The 20235-nt window shown below is 36.0% G+C and overlaps 1 protein-coding gene across 2 annotated transcripts in view; it reads right to left on the bottom strand.

Annotated features, from left to right (window-relative positions):
• Positions 1–297: 297 nt before the first annotated feature.
• LOC121415515 (E3 SUMO-protein ligase PIAS2-like) overlaps positions 298–20235 on the bottom strand; it is a 36355-nt gene continuing 16417 nt past the window's right edge. Inside the window, exons 5-14 of one of the 2 annotated variants that reach the window (XM_041608737.1) lie at positions 15691–15825; positions 14443–14548; positions 13347–13515; positions 12635–12700; positions 11870–12063; positions 11077–11473; positions 6436–6441; positions 2645–2817; positions 1460–1500; positions 298–956 (exon numbers count right to left, since the gene is read on the bottom strand). In XM_041608737.1, coding sequence (XP_041464671.1) covers positions 816–956; positions 1460–1500; positions 2645–2817; positions 6436–6441; positions 11077–11473; positions 11870–12063; positions 12635–12700; positions 13347–13515; positions 14443–14548; positions 15691–15825 — 1428 coding nt within the window. In that variant the 3' untranslated portion in view covers positions 298–815. The remainder of the gene's footprint in view (positions 957–1459; positions 1501–2644; positions 2818–6435; positions 6442–11076; positions 11474–11869; positions 12064–12634; positions 12701–13346; positions 13516–14442; positions 14549–15690; positions 15826–20235) is intronic. The other variant, XM_041608738.1, reaches the window with a different exon arrangement.

Below are 20235 nucleotides of genomic sequence, written 5' to 3'. Positions count from 1 at the left end.
ACACTAAATGGATAGAAGTTGATAAGACCTGTTGGACATGTTTGAAGCACTAGTGGTCCAAGACTAGTCTAGGACTATTACGTAGGTGCCACTGTAATAATAATAATAATAGCTGGATTTATAAAGTGATTTCTGCCTGAGGATACAAAGCGCTGCTATTATTACCCCGGCTTTAGCTCGAGCTACCATCACCGGCGCTCAGTGCATGCAAGGAATTACTCCTGCCAGGTACCCATTCACCTCACCTGGGTCGAGTGAAGCACAGTGTGGATAAATTTCCTGCTGAAGGAAAACACGCCATGGCTAGGATTCGAACCCACGACCCTCTGTTTCAAAGGCGAGAGTTGGAACAACTAGACCACGACGCACCCACTGTCTGTACTGTCTAAGCCGTGACTCTGCTGATCAAAGAATGAGGCGAGTGAAGACGCACTTGTCCAGAGACGAGGCAAAATGTCTTGAACATATTGCCTTGGTGAGCTGCTGCTGCTCTAACGGTCAAAGGTCTGTGGGCGAGGTAATGGACCTATGCAGTACTTCTTTAAGGAGTCTTGATCAAGTCTTGAGCATTAACATGATTGTATTACTTGAGGGTTTGGAGTTGGACATGGCCTGGTTCAGAGGATCAACTTCAGCACTTGTCCTGCTAGTGATGGACATGTACATAATATGGAGGGGACTACGGCAGAAGAGTAGTCCAGAGTCCAGACAGATCACAACAGGAGGAACAATGATGTAACCATTGTACCGCTACATGCACACAGCTTACAGCAAATGTAAACAGGATGTGAAGGGAACCAAGTCTGTAGAAGAGTCTAGTCCAGAGGGATGACGTCAGGAGGTCCTATGCCATGACCGCTGCCTGTGCTACCAGCTCTGCTTGTTGTAGAACTGGTGGCCACGCTGCTGCTACGGCTTGCTCCTTGCTGATCAATGTAGTAGGGAGGGGGTGGGTACTGAGATTAAAAATAGAAAGAGAACAATTCAAAGTCTCATCAGATACCCCTAATATATCCCGCAATAAGGTATACTCTCATCTTTTTTTTTCATGCCCCCAAGATAAAATGGATGCAAAAGTCCATGGCCTCCTCAAAGAAAATAGATGTCTAAGAATGACTTGCTGATACTAGAACTTCAATGTTTCCCCAATTAATTTAGGAATGAGAGTGGATATGATATGCACAAAGAAGATCAGTTTCAAAACAATGCAAACACTATTGGCCATAGTTGCAGGTTTTAACAGATAAAGAACCATTCAATGGTTTATGCAAAAAATGAGGTGCCTTTCTAATGCCGTCATCTCTGTGACTCTGAAAACACCCATATGCGTTCATAAGTCTGTTCAAAACTGACTTCTTTTGGCCACACTGGACGACCCACAGCCCCCCCCCCCCACCTGGTGAAGGAACAAACATAATCAGAGTTCTATAGGAAATTAAATCTTATTTCCAATTCTTACCTGGATTCTATCACTCTGAAGCAAAGAATAAAGGTCCAAGTCTGAAATGAGATGGAAGTAATGATAAACATCAGAAACTTAAGCATGCACTTCCAAACATTCATATTCTATTAAGAAAGCTGCCCGCCACCCCCAATAAAAAAAATCCAAATGTGTGGGGTCAACCACACGGTTTTGTATAAAAACACTGATCCTTTAATATATGACATGTCTAGTCAATGGAAAAATGTATTGGTACATATGTAAATGATGGACACAATTGCTCTTTTACAGGAAAAAACACTTTTGTAACTTGCTTCCTTTTGGTAAGGTAAGGCAGTGTACTTCTTTTTTTATACGTCCATCACCTACAAGTACAAATGAATGTAGGGTTCCATGACATTCGCTCTGGCGACAATTGCTCAAATGGAAAATCTACACATTACGCCAAACATAAAATCTAACTTCCAAAACTAAATAAACCCTAATCCCCATACACTCTTCTGAATAAAAATAAACTCTATTACAATCCAAAATTTCGAAACTCTGCCCGGGGGCCACTTACATTGACGAGTGGATACCACGCACGACCAACAAAACACGTAAAAAGGATGTCTTTTTCAAGTTAGGGCACGTTATGTACGTAACGTTATAAGGGTGTCAATAACACTAAAAAATTGAAAAAAGGGTATCTATTTTCGCTAGGAAAGCTACGTGTTTAGGGTCGAGTTTGCGAGGGTGTAAAAAATTAAGACTAAAATGTTTTATAAAGGATGTACTTTTTTGCTCCAAGAGTCAACATTACGTGTTTTAGAGTATGATTTGCGCGAGATGTAGGTTAGTGGGGCTGTACTAAACCCAATGAAGGTAAAACCGACGACCAATGTCCATGACTTGTTTCAAGGGTCAATTCAGGGAACGCTTGCCAAGGGTATCGTTTTGTTTCGAATACTTGTTAAGGGTAGGGTTTCAGACGCCAATACTTGTTAAGGGGTGCATTTTCAGAATATGGAAAATACGTGTTTAGGGTGCTTTTCGAGACCCCATGGTCGCGCATGGTATCCACTCGTCAATGGAAGTGGGCCCCCCCCCCCCCCGGGACACTCTGAGATATTATTAAAGACCAAAGAAATTGTCACAGGAGCGAAAGCTGTGTCAGTGAATGTAGAGATGCATGAAATGGTCTATGTCACATGGTAGGCCTACCTTGGTATTCTGAGGAGTTAGCAGGGAGGGAATGCAGTCCTAGGAGTGAGGAGTAGTCTGGGAACATAGAGAGAGGTCCTGGTCCTGGCAGATCTATCCCTGGCATCATACGATGGCCCATTGCTGATACAGGAGGCACCAAGGAATGAGAGCCACTCTCCATGAAGGTTGACCTACACAGGCAAAAGAAACAGAACACACCAACAATTAAGATTACCATGAAACTAATAAATTTTTATGACAACATTTTTCAGGCACTGTAACATAAAGAGATACTACATTTAAGTTTGCTCAAGTTGATCTTCCATTTTTAAGTAGAATAATCATCCAAGTAAAGGCACTTTTTCCCGGGAGGGGGGGGGGGGCATAGGGGGCACTCAACTACATTGCTGTACACACATGCGACCCCCAAAAGGCATAAAAAGGGTACTTTTGCTGATCATGGCAAGTCATGTGCATTATGCATTCAGGGAGTTAAAAGCGCCCAAATCGGGCAAAAGTGGTATAGCTGTGGGGTAAAAAAAACAATATATTTTTTACGGATTATACTTGTTTAGGGGGCAAAATTGTAAAAAATTCACATGTAAATACTTGTAATATGGTAGAGATTCAACCAACGGATAAAGCTTGTTTGGGTGGGTTTGTAAAACCTGTGGTCATGTGTGCGTACAGCTGTACAGCAATATAGTTGAGTGCCCCCCCCCCCCCCGGGGACCTTTTCAGACCTGTGAATGCACAAAATGCATTCTTTGTTTATTCTATATCGATATTCTCCTCAACAGTGTGGTCCCAAGAGATTTATCTTTGGCAGATTTACCTGTATTTACAATCAATTGAATTTTGTTTTATTGTATATGTTCTGACATCAGTCGTAAAATTGATACAATAACTCTATTGGTATTGCAATCCAGTCAATATGATACAGCCTAAGGATATGACATTCATCATCATTACCAGAGCCTCTTCATAAATGCTAGAAATCTATGACAATGCTCTTTTCTGATAATCAAGCAATATTACATTAGCTTATAACAGAAGTTTATAACCTTTCATTTGTAAAAAAGTTGTATGGAATGGGTCCAAGTCCCTAAGATAAGATTGAAAACTGTTTGTCCTTTGATTGCATGCTTACACACAAGTAATCATGTTTTAACCCATGTGTTGGCTCAGTTGGCAGAGCATCCATCTCACAACCGGGAGGTTGGGAGTTCAAACCCCTGCCCTGTCAGACCAAAAGAGGTAAAAAAGATGGGAGTTGCTGCTACCCTGTATGGGGTTCAACATTCGAGGGATAAAGTCTCGTCGATCTGGCACTGCACAGTGGCTGCCGGGCCCACAATCAATTGGGCAAAATAAAATTTCGGAATATTTCTATTCTCAGATATGGATTTATCGTTTATTTATAAATGTTTAAAAATTCAAGCAACTAGCCATTCTTATAGGCAAGTGATCTTGGTTTAACTGAATGTATGCTTAAATCGAAGAAGGCTGAAGGGTATTCATGTGTAAGCAACCCAGGTGAAATTAGCTTTAAACTTATCATAAGGATTTGGCAGAGAAAATTTGTGTATTACTGAAGGGAATAAGTACATCAGGGCAGTGTGTCATATCATACACATAATTCCCCAAAGGGTAGAGTACCAATCCTCCATACCACTCAGACACCTTGCAGGGTGCTACTTGCCCGATTGTTACTTGTTAGGGTCAAATTTGGGAGGGTATACCCTCCCAAATTTGACCCTAACAAGTAACTTTCCTAGCGAAATAGATACCCTTTTTTCATTATTTTAGTGTTTTTGACACCCTTATATCTTGAAAAAAAACACATCCTTTTTACATGATTCTTTGGGCACGCATGGTATCCACTCGTCAATGTAAGTGCCCCCCCTGGGGTCAAAATCAAGGCTTCCAAGGCAATTTATACAAGGGTAAAATTACCATAATAGTAGTATTTTATGCAGGAAGACCATGAATTTATCCAACACCTTCTCTAAAGGTACATTGGTAGTCCAATACATGTACATGACGCTAATTATAATTGTCTATAGCTTTATTGGAAGTCTTACATACCAATAAATAAACATGATGAAGATTGTGATGATATACTTAACTTAACTGAAGCGTGTTCATAAAATGTTGATGATAGGGAAGATGACGTTATTACTATCAATAATTCTAATACTTTTTAACTTTTCCTTTGAGTACATGTAGAAACAAAAAAGTAAATATTAGAAAAATGTAAATAAATGCTGAAAAAACTAAATCATCACTGGTGACTCAAAGCAAGCATAATCCTTTATAGCAGGCAGCATGAAGCTACTTATAAGAATTATGGGAAAAGCAGGTTATTGAGATGTTAGAAACTCAGAATTAAGGTTTTTGAGATGTTAGAAACTCATAATTAAGGTTTTTGAGATGTTAGAAACATAAAATTAAGGTTTTTCCTTTCATACTCCCAACCTATGAATTTCACTCTAAGTGCACTCTTCTTTTAAAATTTGTTACACTTGTCTTTTTCTATCTTCCATTTTCTCTCTCTCTTTCTCTCTCCCCTTCTCTGTCCGTCACTCATGGTATTAATCATAATCAAGGTTTCAATTGGTATAGTGTCAAGTAATATTGTAAGCAGATAAATGTATGCTGTATATGTCTAAAACAGTTCCTAGTTCCTGTGGAGATCTGTTACTCAGCAAAAAGAGGTCGCTACTCATGGAATAACCCTTAAAATCTAGCCTTTTTGAATTGTCTCAAATTTATTTAAAGTTTTGATATATGAAGTTTGAACAGCCCAAGAGTATGCAGTTTTCTGGATACAAATTTAAGACGTAATCGCAAATCAGAATAAAGACAGCATCAACTACTAGTGGTGATAGATTTAAATATCTGGATGCTCCTTTATAGTGACTGGTCACCACTAGCATCCATGTGTGTGCTATGGATAATATGTTGCAATAACATCTAAATGGTGTTTACCGATCACCACTAAATTTTCCTTGGATCGCATGTAATACAGTGAGCTATTATTTGTGAAGTGACATACATGTATGTACAATGTGCATAGTGTATTGTGACGCATCAAATGTCACAATGTTGCCGATGCAGAGCGTTAAACATGTTCCATTGCAAGTGGAGATAACGTCTGAATGACACGTTCTTGATCACCAATGTTTGGTGTTTTTAAAGCTGTAAGTTACAAACGATTTTATGCACGAATGGTGACCCTTTCTCATGCTATATGATACATATCTCTGTGAAGAAGACCTTGCACCTAAGAACATGTTTCAGTCATGCGAACAAACATGCTTAAAGTCACTTGTAACTTTACCAACTCCCCTATGAAACGCCCACCTGTGCTCCGTAACACAAAAGTTTGCAATCAATCGCTAAATACCAATGACCAATCAAGATTGTCTTTGCACGAGCACTCTGTTTAAAATACTGACCGGGAACCAATCAGTGCGGTTCTTTCAAACTTGCAATTCATTGCATACCTTTGTGTTACGGAGCCCTGGTGATCCATCATGTTTGAAACCGCCCGTAGCATTAGCTTGTGTTAAAGACTAACATGCACACTAACTCATGCTTGTTCTATTCTACTCTCTCTCTTTACACTTCACTAATACATGCACTGATGGACTGATGAAAATGTTAAGACAGACAAACATGTGTGACACACAACACACACACACATACATGACACCGACACACCAATAACCACAGCAAGGCAAGGGGGTAATTATTATCCATGCAGACATTGAGAACCTTTTCTCTTATTTTAATCTCATTCTTACCGCATCCTGATGTGGTCCAATAATGTGAAAGGCAACAAAGAAGTAAAAAAATGCCAGAAAAAATATTTTTAAAAAGCAATCATTACTGAAAAACTCTACGAATAATCAATTCAGGAAATGATCAATTCAATAATACAAAAGAAAAAAAATCTATATTATAGTGAACCACTTTTACACATTTTCAAGTGGAAAGCTGGATTGGTCAAAAATTCATGCTGAGTGAATGGTAAAAAAACCCCCCTGAAATAACAAGAAATAAGACAATAATAAAATAATGACAGAAATAAAATTGTATGCTAACATATGGTATATACCATCTAAATATTAAGTTGTATTTATACTTGTATGGTACCTGAAACCTGTACATACCAATGATAGATCAGCTGATAGCTCCATCATCATAACTTATGTATTAGACTAAATTTGGGGCGATAGTGGTGCTCACACACCAAGAAATTTGAAAAATCAATCGTGATGCAATTTCTTTTTCTGTGAGTGGACGAAACAGTATAAAAAACTCACAATAGACATCATAGTTCTTGCGTTTGTTTCTCTTTAGAATTGTGATAATTTGCTGAGTATTGTGCATGTGATTGCAATTATTGAAGTGACTTTTTATCCTGTCCAGTGATGAACAGCACATAATTATAAATAATTGATACCTTTGTAATTGTGTCAATCTAGCTTTTTGAATCAGGGCCAATCTCTGGACATTCAATTTTATTCCTTGCTATTTGAATCACAATTTCTTTGCTTAACAAGAAAAGGTAATTACTTTTTTATTAAAAATTCAAGTTAGTTCCCTTGTGTACACATAATGTGAACCCTGACACAAAAGCATTACATTTTCTATGACAATATTGCATCAACAATTCCATTAAGAAGAGTTTTTCCACTCACAAATAATTGTATTCTCCTTGAAGGTATGTGATAAACATCATTTGCATTTAATAAGTTGAAAAAAGCTACAACATCAACTTCACTGCCCAAAATGTAGAAATGCAAATGTAACTTCATGGGATGTTACGGTATATATCAATGTTTTTTGTGCAACAAGGTATTAAAAAAAAGCAACAAAACTATCATTGGTAAATGATTCATTGCACTAAGATTGGTGAAGTGTTGAATCAAATTGAAAAATAATTTTAATATTTTACTTTATCTTACTAATAATTTAACATGCCCCACCTCTGAACAAAGAAAAAAAAGCCAAACAAATTTTTTCATCTTCAACCAGAACTTCTCTCCATTTTTCTTTAAAAAAACCCACATCATAGACATATAAATGATTCAGAAGAGCAGGAAATGTACTGTTGTTTATGGTTCAAACAATCAACATACAACACAAAGAGATCAACATTCTTATATTTTAGTTTACTACACTCATCCATTAACCCTAAAACAGCGCGGGGGGGGGGGGGGGTGTTTGAATCAACCCCACTCAACCTTTTTTGCGGCAATTCCGCTTTGCGAAAAAATTTTGACAGAGCCGCTAGCTGACTTTTTACTTTGTTGAAGTCTCGTGTATCTTTTGAGACCAAATTTACGATGCGCGGGTATGCGGTTGAAAAATTCTGCAACATTATGAAAGTTTAATTCAGACCCCAAATAGCTCCAAAACGTGATTTTGTGTACAAAGTCAATGTAAATGAGATTTCTCATCTTATTCATACAGATATGAATATTTTTCTTTCATTAGCTAAAATTAATTGATTTTAGCATAATTATGCTCCAAAAAGGTTGTGCTATAAATCTGGTGAAAGAAAAACAGAAGATCGAAAAACAAAGAAATACATAGGAAATTCATGTTCGAACTAAGATTTTTTTTCATTTGTAATTGTTAGCAATGGTATTAAGAATATTAAAAAAAATAGCATTCTAGGAGCGTTTTTATTGAATTAAAATTATGAGTTGAAATTATGATTTACGCATAAATAAGCATAACAGGTAATTAATTCCCATAAAAAAATCTAATTATTTTGGAAAAAACCATACAGCCTTGTAGATTACATACCAATCTATTATAATGCCAATTTTCACGGCGTTCATGCAATCATTTTAAGGGGGGAGTTGATTCACCCCCTCCCAGTTTTCTAACACCCCAAAAAGCCTGGCCTGGTTAGGGTTAATCTGGTTTTTTTTTAAGTAATCCAGAAATGTGTTCGAATTTAATGCAGTAAAGGCCAAACTGACTCTTCTACGAAATGTACAGGCAGTTTAGATAAAAACACAAATATTGGTAAAGATATCTAATAAAATTTCATACTGTGAGTTGTGAAATTAAACAGCTCATGGGATCATCATTGATCAGGTATCTATAGAGTATTTCTAGTCATGCATCCCACAAGTTGATATTTATTGTGAAACGTAAGAATTTTAATGTTTTTTTGCCATTTCCATTTCACTATCATGATTAATTATTTCATTGGATCATTTTGATTGGTCAAATGAACACTGACCCCATGCTCTTATTGTACAATCAAATTATCAAACCTAAAAACAGTATTTCAAACAGATTAATCAACTTTAAAGCGTAAAATCAAACAAGAACATTAATTACAGAATACTATATACAAAACTGTACAAAACATATACCTACTTTCCAATTTCTAAAAAAATATGTATTCTGATACATTTCTAAATATAATTTTGCATGTGTTTGCAACTTTTCTCACATTTTTCAAACTTAAAACATTAATACACTTTTTGCCAAAACAAGAATATCATCCATACTATACTACACATCTGGATCAATTAATTATAAGTTTTATGATACAATCTTCAAAAATTGTCCAAAATTTGTTCGTAAAACCAAAGATACACCATTGCACCTGTTATGAAAAGGCCAAGTGTACTGAAAAGGATAGGAGATACCCATATAGCTCCAATGTGTGTTTTTCTTTTCAGAACAGGAAAATTCAATGCCCCAAGCATGTTCACCAAACCAAGGGAAATAAACCAAAGAAAACACGCAAACAACCAAACAAAAGACACATGATCCTTCCAACCCAAGCAAAACAAATACAACAGAACAGAAAGATGACACACTGACACACAATTCAGAAGGCATATAGATCACCCAAAGAAACCTAACTTAACAAAGGAAAAGCAATACAAAATGATAATCAAAACACAAAAAAACATGAGAAACTAGTAATACATTCATTAGTGGGTGCTAGATAATTATAAACTTATTCTTTCTAATGTTATTTTCTGTATCAAAGGTAAGCAAAACTCAACATAGAAAAACAAAAAAAAACAAAAACACCCATAGCTCCCTCCTACTGAATGCATGGTATTGACGGTTAGAGTGAGGACTTTCGAGCAACAAAGCAATATCTAAATGTGTTTCTGGGAAAATGGCAAAAATAATCCTTGCCAACACTTGGCTCCAAAAGCATTTTAACCACTATTTATGACCTTTTGACATTTTCATGCCATTCAGCTTCCTAAAATGGGAAGAATAAAACTTGCCCCACAAATCAAACATTAGGCTCAATAAGATTGTTCACCTCTGGTGACCTTTGACCTTGTGACATCCTTGGATATTTCAAAATTTGAAAGTCTGAAATTGGAGCATGTAGCACAGATTATGAATTTCTAGTCAGTATTTTTTTGTAAGAGTATATATTCCTTCGACCGGAGTTGGGGCTCAACAAAAAAAAAAAGAGGAATATATTTAGTGAAGATAAAGATATTGCATGGATACGAGTCAATGTAGATGATGTAATGTTGATAAATGAATATTAAACTAAGTTAACAAAACCAAATACGGACGAGAATGCTCTGTTTGCCTGGGAGTTCCTATAAAAGATCACATGCCCAATATCATACACCATTTTATAGGTCATAGTGGAATAAAAATCAATCTTCTAAACACAAAAAAGTTTTCTACAAAAATGCAAACAAGCAACATGCAGACAAGCAACATGAAAACAAAAAACATGCAAAACTACTTTCATTAGTCTAAAACATGCACTGAAAGGCAGCTTGACATCATCAAGAATGAATTTTCCTGAAGTATGTGGAAAGCAATTAGATCATTTAAAGCTGGTGTTAAACTGTTAGAAATTTGGTGAATGATTAAAACACACCTCAAATTAGCCGTTAGTTGATATAAATCCAAGATATGATATTCGATAGAGATATGAACTGCCCTTTGTAATTTGGAAAAGTATCATTATACATGGTCTAAAATAGCACACCGCACAAACATGTTCCAATTCCATGATGGCAGCGATTAAAACAAGATGTGTTGATGAAGGTCCCCTTGGCAGAGAAAATCAAAAGATTTCCTATTGTACAGCACAAAGAGTTTTGTTCACAAATGGGTCTTCATTTTCTTCAGGAGTATTTAAATTGCTTCAAGATGCCATTCACTTATGAACAATCACTATTCTAATGAGATCCACTCAGTTATGATAAGGACTATATCTACTATTACTGGAGGACCTCTGTCTATGAGGAGAGTAACTGAATGAGAGCTGGTCATCGTAATTGCCAATATAGGAAATATCTGAATCTCCGAGGGAAAGAAGACCGGACGGTAATGGTGGCAAGGCCCGTCCAGTCTCATACTCATAGTGCCAGTTCCTAGACTGTTCTGACCTACTTGAAAGATCGAAAGAAAGATCAACGCACCCTTTGGACGTTGGCGTAGGCAGCATGGGCAAGGGAGGCATATGCGGCGTCTCCCGGCCTCTCTCCACACGGCCGCTCGCCTGGTCCGTGCTTGACGACGTCACCGGTGCCTCCCTAATGTCGTCATCGTCGTCGTCATCTTGAATCTGCTGCTCCCGTGTGGTGTATTCTTGTACGATTGTCCTATCGTCATCATCGTCCTCTTCTTCCTCTTCCATGCCTTCTACAACATCGCCCTCCTTGTCACTGTCAACCTTCTGTGGTTCTGACTCCCTGGAAGTGGCAGGTACAAGGGGCACATCATCCTCCTCATCATCGTCGTCATCGTCTTCATCAGAACTGCTCAATGTCAGGTCAATGACCACTTCTTTAGGTTTGGGACTGCCTGCTGATTGAGCTGCACAGTACAAGACAACAAAAAAATCTTTAATATTTCAAATGTTTCAAAGCACTTTGGATCTAACTTGGTACTTATCTGTGTGTAATTTTTACAATCAACTGGTAGGAAATCTGCCTAGAAAAATACATGCTACTCCAAAACATGTTTCATATTATTTAGAATAATGCCAAAATGAGTGCAATTATTAAAGCCTTTCGAGCATGTGTACAGACAAGTTTAACAAAATCAAGTCACCCCTGTATATCACTTTCAATGCACACACAATCTTAAAAAACATCATCTAAAGGAAAGAAAAATACAAACAATTCAATTATATTACAATCAAATAAGATAAAATAGCGGGAAAGTTAGGCCTGCTCAAACATGAATTACACTGAGGTATCAAATGCATACCATTAGAGGAGCTTGGTGCAGCTGCCGAAGAACTGGAGTGAGATGACGATGCTGCTGATGATGATGCAGTACAAGGTGATGAAAGAACGTGAGAAGGTTTGTCTTGCTTAGGACCAAGCGGTGTCCAGGAACCATCTTCAACAAAGATGATCTCATTGCTCTCTGGTGGGTTCCGTAAGATCTCAAGGAAGAGGCTAGGGTGAGACACAACGTTCCAATATTAAACAGTAAGAAAGTTTAGGTTACAGCCATAATATGAATGCTGTTAAAAGCAATTTAGGATATATTATTTTGATACAGAAATTAATAGTAAAATGTTTTAAAACATTATCATCACAATTTTTTTTTACTGTCACTTTATTTAGTTTACATACTGTATAACATTAAGCTCAATGTTTTCACCGATATGTAAGCATGAATTTCCATTTTGTCATTTCCGTAAGTCACAGATATATGGCAGTATGGAAGAATAGCTCGGTCATCATACTACTCAGTAGAGTGGCTATAATTTTACAAATAATATATACAATGTTATATCCTGTATGTCATTAAAAAAAGTGATTTAGAATATAAATAATGCCCATTTTTTAATGAAATATTAAATTTGGAGATACTTAGAGCCTATTCCTTCATAAATTCCAACTTGTTCTGTATGTTGGCCTAATATCTTTTGCTCAATATATTTAATAAACTAAGTCTTATTTAAGGGGCTTCATAACAAATTCTGATGCAAGAGCATTGACAGTAAATGTGAGGGATACATACCCATCAATGACCAGTGAGTCGAAAGGAGCTTTCTTGTCACAAACCGGACATATCCAAGTTGGTTTCCTGTATGACAAAATATATAACAAGTGAATACATTGCTACGTTGCTGCTTAACTGGTCAATTATTTTTGATAAAATACTAGCAATAACATTAATTGATGAAATAATTTATCAGATACCATACAGACATATATAGCGAAACATGCTTATTGATTGAAATGGTCTAAATAAGCCTATGATTATCTGTTTTAAATCATTCTTGGGTACAGTTATAATTCAATAAAAATAAATCAAAAGCACTTAACCATAATCATCATTACCACCATCAGCCATTACCCTTTTATTCCTCATCATTCTAAAATTCATTGTTTTATGAACATCATCATTATCATTCATACCAGGACTGACTGTCTTGGCAATGACTGTCTTTTGCAACACTCATAATTTATGATGTGCAGTATGACACAGATTTTAAAATCCCTATAGCCTATTGCATTAAGATAATAAAGCTCATATTTAATTTGATTTATATTTAATTACATAATACAATATCATTTCATTTATAAGCAATGATTTTCACTCATACATGTAATTGAACAAAATATGCATGTATGGAGTCTCATATAGCTCATCACGATAGATCAGCAATACGAAGACCCTTTGGTGCAATCAGCCCCAATTTGTCTATTTTTGTTGGTTGTATGTTTACCTTTCATTCATCTGGATATAGAGGGATGCATCAAAGCACTGAAGATGACAACAGGTGATGGGTCTGCATGGTACAGACATCCTCATCTTACCAAGAGGGCAAATGAGAGACACTCGAAGACTGGTAGTCGCTATCTCACTGTCTGGATCATGCGTTAGCTTCTCCTTGACTACAAAAGATATGACAACATTCACATTTAAATCAACTCCTCAAAATAGATATGGAAGCAAGTTACAATACATACTATGCATGAATCAGTGATTCAGTGGTGGTATTAACTATGAAATATGTAACAAGATTCATGTTACAGGAATATTGAAACTCTTCCAAACTCTCTCAACTCTTGGAAGTAAGCTACATGTATCAGTGGTAAGACTACCCTAGGTCTACACGCTGAAATATATGACAAGATTTAGAATATATTCAAACTCTTCATGCTAGAAATGGAAACATATCAGTTGTTCTGCCACATTCACACCGATGAAACTGACTCCAGACTCACCAAAGCGTCAACATTATTTCAAATGACATACCATTGGTCAGTTTGGAGTCGGTTTGGAGAAGAGTGACCATGAATGAGTGGTCAAGCCTCCTAAGATTACAAGAACATATATTCCATTCAACAAATATTATGAAAGCTGTTCAGTCAACTCTCTTAATCAAAGAGGCTCGTATTCTGAAGTCAGGTTTAACTTAAACTCAGGTTTAAAGTTGTGGTTTAAGTATGGGAAGCCAAAAGTATCAATTTTTTTTATAAGTTGAATGTTTCTTATATTTACTGTGCTCTTTCCTGATTCATTGATGGTGAAGACAATAATCTATCTATACTTCCTAGACAATTATGAATGATTTGAGAACCAAATGAGCTGAAATATGATGTTTCTACTGTTAGTGATTTATGTAACAATTGGCTGTCCATACCTAAACCACAACTTTAAACCTGAGTTTAAGTTAAACCTGTTATCAGAATACGGGCCAGAATGTCAACTTAGAAATGAAACATTAGTTACTATCAGAAACTCAATATTGACAATATTCTCATCTTGAGAGTTATAGTATATATCAATCAGTCTCAACCTTTCAGAAATGTACTTACTAAGCGCTCTTGAGTGATCTGGGTTTCTGACGCTTCTACTTCGTAACCTCGTAAGTAAGACCTCAGAATTGAGTTGACGGACCAGGTATACAGACAAGCAGTACGACTACATGAAGATGAACACACACAAAAAATAACATGATCAAAGAGCCTTTCGGTACAATGTACTTCTGTAACAATCACAATGTCTGTTTTGTTAGTTAAAAAGAAAAAAATCCCATCCTAAACCACCCCAGCAAAGTTTCACTGTGATTGTCAGGACCCAAGCTTGGCTCGGTCTATGAAATGAACAATAAAGTGACCTATCCACAACTATAAAGTGGCATCCAGCTGTCAGGATTTTGGGTTGTTGCACCACACCAAACCAAATAGATTCTTACGTGCATCTAGCTAAATATTTACTTAATAAATTTCAGATGGCAAAATCATCCAGCTGAAATGCATACTTTTCAATCATTTCAAGCATATATATATATTAATTATTTGACAAAAAAAATCATTCTCCTATCCCTATTTTGCATTCAGGTGCATTCTCCAATTAAGTTTCTATATTCCTTTTCTTTTCAGCACCATGCTTGTTCAATTATTTTCTTTTTAATTTCATCTTTCATTGACTTTCTTAGGGGGATGGACTTCCCCTTAAACTGCCCTTAGTTTATTATCTCACCCCCTGATAGCAGATGCTATAACCCCTGCGGGAGGTTATCCAGCGTGGACCCCTACATGTAGCTACAATTAGTTAGGCCTTACATATTCATTCCTCCTTTTTTCGCTGTTTTCCTTCTTTTTCTATTCTCTTCTAAAATACTTCACAGCTCCGTCTCTCTTCGTAATTAAGCGCATCAATATACCTGTAGCTGCGCGATGCCAGCTAAGGATACGCCCTACTGGCCACAGGGCCTTCCTATTGGTTAGAAGGGATCCCACTGTGAACCAACAATGATTATGATTGGTTTGCTTCCAAAAAGATGGGCGGGAACTTAGAGGGATATGACAAGGAAAAGACATGTTCAGAATACAGATTTGTGACAATCATAGCAGTGTCACATCTCGGAGAGAAATGACAAAAGTTATGAGAGTGTTCCAGAATACCACCCCATGATTTTGCAATGACCACGTTACCCGGAATCTTGATGTAACTTTAGACACGATTCTTTCCCGATAACGGCACTAAATTATCATATATTGGGATGCCTAGAACGTAACGAATGTACCAGCACATTTCATCAAGTCAAACATCTCTCTCACCCGTCCTAATTCTGGTATCCATTGGATTTCAATGTAGTTAGGCATGGTTGCATTGAGTCTTGTCAGCTGAGTAATGTTGATAGGTCGACCAGGTCGTTTGACCTCTACCCCTGGCTTGTTCTGTGGATGACATGGCTAGATAAAAAAAAAGAAAGAAATGGTTCTTGTAAAATGAAAGCTAACTGCTTATACAAAAAAAATGAATCAAACATCAGCATCAAACAGCAGTGTACACACAACTTTTCCTACTTTCAAGAGGCAGTCCTTCCCATTCATTGCAGCAGTGCTGCACAAGAAAGCAAAGTTGTTAATGCTTCAAATAGAATAATGGATGAGATGATTTCGCCCTACATACTATTTGTTGTTTTTTTTTTAGAAGAAATGAAATGATGAAAAAGTAGAAAGATGCATGTAAACAAATCTAAATACACGTGCATAGGTACAATGGAAAAGGGGTATGAAAAAATATGACAAGTTCTTAAAAAAATTTCTCAGAAACTTCAATGACAATAAAGATACATCCCTTCCCAGTATAATAGTTTACCCATAATACTAATAGACTGGTACAGGTGAGAGTATCGATACACTACATTCATGGGTGACAAGCAAAATGCCAAATGCTTATGCACGACAGCTAGTAAACTAGAATCTGTGCATTATTTGTTTTATAAAATGCATCTGCAAACATGATTTTATACCATTGTAAAAAAAACCCCTAAAGTTCTAATGGATTGTACTGAAGAAATCATCATCTGCTTTCCTTTGTGTTTATATTTGTAGCATGTGCATGGCAGTTATTGTAAAATCAACACAAAATTTAAGTTTGGCAGAACTTTAAAAATGACCTGAAACATAAAATTCAATTACAATTCAGGTCCTTTCAATTTTCCAATCATTAGAATAATGACATGGCTAGTGTATGTATGTAGCTGAATGGGCACATCAAAGTACGAGAGGTGAAGTAATGGCTGGAGCATGGATGTAAAAAGCTCATTAACAAATGACTTGAATACACTTTCATGTTGGCTAATGGCTACATCCTTAAAACCGATCTAAACATTCGAATACAGTTCCAATTATAGTTCTCCTTTACATAATTTACAAAAATAAGCTGGAGAAAGATTCCTTAAAAACTGAAGGTCAAAGAAAAGTATAATGATATTGGTACAAGTAGTTTAAATTTGGAAAGTTTCTTTATAGATTTTTTTCACAAATGATCATCAAAGAAAAAAGGGTTTGATTTTGGTGTACATGTATGATGTCGATAGGAATGGATTGAACAATGTTTGTCACGTTCAACATATTTATTCAATTGACTGATCAATATTCCCATGAACAGTTTATAAAAAATCAAATATCTGCTCTCACTGTATTTTTGGCTATTACTGTAAAAGAAAAGGTGCCTCATCTTCTTGAACCCCCCCCCAACATATTTCTTGTAAAATATTTAAAGACCACTTTGCTGAACAGCACCTTTAATAATATGACCTTTCCACTGAGGCATTCAAAATACATATAGGCTCACTCCTGCAGCATGTCTGTATGAACAGTACAGTAAAACTTTGTCAAATCATTACTGAAAATCATGCTTACAATAATTTGATGGAAGAAAATTTGTCATAAAATTACCCAGAGCAATAAGGAGAGAAAGATAAGGAGCATTGAGTAAATAGATATCTCATGTATGTTGACAAGATTCTATTTATAGAATGTCCCATTGGTATAGGCTACATACAGGATGCAAGCAAGATGCATAAATTGCATTGGAATCCTAGGCATACACACAGTGTGTATGTTTTGTGTGTAAGTTTGTGTGTGCCCACATTTAATGTACGATATAGCATGGATGTATGTGTGTATGAATTGTGTATAATTTGTGTGTCCGTGTATTGTGCATGCATGGTTTCGTTCTGTGTGTAACAAGTATTGGCTTCAAAGGCCATTTGGATTATTGTTTTTCACCCTTAAAGGGAGACATGACTCAAAAGAAAATCTATACAATCTCATCAAAAAGTCAAATTTAGCCCATTCGTTGCATGGCTGATCACTTATTATTCAACTTTAACTTTGAAAATCTCAATATCATCATTCCATACAGTCAGCGAATGCAATGAAATGTTGAAATGTGTATAATTATGGTAATAAAAAAATGTAATGCAGAGTTTTATTCACTTTTTGAAGTTTCATATCTATTACATGTAGTAACAAAGTAAAAACTAGCTTTCTCAAATAAGGTACTTTACCAACTAGGAGCATGCCCACCTTTAATACGTCTTAATATCATTTGAAAGTAATTTTTGTTTATATATATCATGAAGTATATCCTGCATAGGGTCTACATGTAAGCATACTGCACAATGGTTTACATGTCTTTTTCTGTTTAGTCTCTCTCTCTCTGGCAGGCATAATATGCTTCCAGTCCATGGCCCGTATTCTGAAGTCAGGTTTAACTTAAACTCAGGTTAAAAGTTGTGGTCTAAGTATGGGAAGCCAAAAGTATCAAATTTTTTTATTAAGTTGCATGTTTCTTAAGTTTACTATGCTCTTTCCTGATTCATCGATGGTGAAGACAATCATCTATTTATACTTCCTAGACAATTATGAATGATTTGATAGCCAAATGAGCTGACATATGATATCTCTACTGTAAGTGAATAATGTAACAATTGGCTCTCCATACTTAAACCACAACTTTAAACCTGAGTTTAAGTTAAACCCGACTTCAGAATACGGGCCAATATGTTTTCACAAAATGGACTTAAAAATTTCAAAGGTAAAAATCAACACAAAATCAAGTTTGGCAGAACTTTAAAAATGACCTGAAATAAGAGATAAAATTACATTTTCAATATTAATATCGAGTAGAAAAAAAAGTTTATTACTGTGTTTGTAGAATATATGAAAGAGTATGAATTCCAGGACCGGTCAAGCACTACTAAAGTTTGTGATTATCATGGCATCCTGGCAGTGAAAATTTGATGACTTTCCCCTTTTCCTAGCTTGCTAGATTTTTTCTGGTATCAATTTTTTCACACCTTGTATATTTCCTGTATATTAGTATGGTCATTTAGAAATAAAGGTTTAGTCTACCCAAGAAAAAAGTTGATTTGATATTAAAGGGATGGTCCAGGCTGAAAATTTCATCAAAATTGGATAACAAATAACGAAATTATCGAATTTTAAAGTTTATCAATATTCTGTGAAAACAGATCATATATGCACATTATCATGAATATTCATTAGGTGGGCTGATGATGTCATATCCCCACTTTCCCTTTCTTATGTTATTACATGAAATCACATTTTAATCAGTTGTCAATACAATCGTTCTTGGTAGAAAAATTTTGAATAAACCTATTACATAAGATACAAACGAACAAGTGGGGATATGACATCATCAGTCCACCTAATGAATATTCTTGAAGACATGCCTAGAACTGTTTCACCGGAATAACATGAATGTGGCAGATCTTTAAAATCAAATAACTTTGTTATCCGATTTTGATCAAATTTTCAGCATTTTGCTGTGTGAATTTTACTCAATTTATTGAGATATAAATATCTCCAGCGTGGATCATTTATAGAGCAAAATAAAACAAGCATAATACTGAAAATTCTATCAAAGTGGGATGTAAAATGGGCAAGTTATGACATTATAAAGTTTTGCTTATTTTTCACAAAACAGTTTATAAGCACAAATCAGTGATACAGTAAAAAAAAGTAAATGAGGAACTGTTGCTATGGTAACAAACAATTACAAAGAAAAAAAGGGAAATGAAATAAAATAAGCAAATTTGAATATTATCTAAACATGATCCTGGGCATACTTTCCTCCAAATTTGGTGAAAAGTTTTAGGCATATATCTTTAGATATTGGGATTACCCCCCAAAAGTTTGTTAAAGATAAAACAGCAAAATTTGGAACTATTTTTTTTTCTCGCAGAAGTATACACAAAGCAGTGGGGTAGTGAAGATTCCACGCGCATGGATACAGTTTGTGTATTTGTGAATGGCACGGTGTGAGCATGATCATACTGGAGATTTATCAAATCGTCGCACGCACCACGAACCGTCCTTTCTGCACACTTCGATGCGAAAGTTACCTTTGCAGAAAACGCATTTAAAGAAACGTTTTTTTAAAACCAGCAGTAAGTGCAACTACAAGGAGAGCAAATTATTTACCAGTGTCTTCGTTAAAAAGTTCAGGTTCAAAAGTTTCATCCCGTATCTTTATATTTTCTTGAAGTTAAATCATTTACGCCACAGTGGGCAACGTAACAGAGGACGGTTTGTGGAACAGATACAGTGCGCTTAACTATCGCATCGAAGTGCGCAGAGAGGACGGTTCGTGGTGCGTGCCACAAATTAGGTAGCTTTAAAGTGACCTTCCATTAACAAATCATTGGGAAATTTTCATTTAGCAATCAAGAGACCTAAAGAGTCTAGGAATTGGGATTGTTGGAAACAAAGGGCCTTTTGCAAATTTCGTATTGATTCAATTTCCCCATGATTTTTCAATGGCAGGCCACTTTAAGTGGTGCCACA

This window comes from Lytechinus variegatus, chromosome 5 (genome assembly GCF_018143015.1).
Source record: "Lytechinus variegatus isolate NC3 chromosome 5, Lvar_3.0, whole genome shotgun sequence".
NCBI lineage: Eukaryota > Metazoa > Echinodermata > Echinoidea > Temnopleuroida > Toxopneustidae > Lytechinus > Lytechinus variegatus.
Note: the sequence above shows the minus strand (reverse complement) of the source record. Positions and strands in the feature narration are given on the sequence as shown.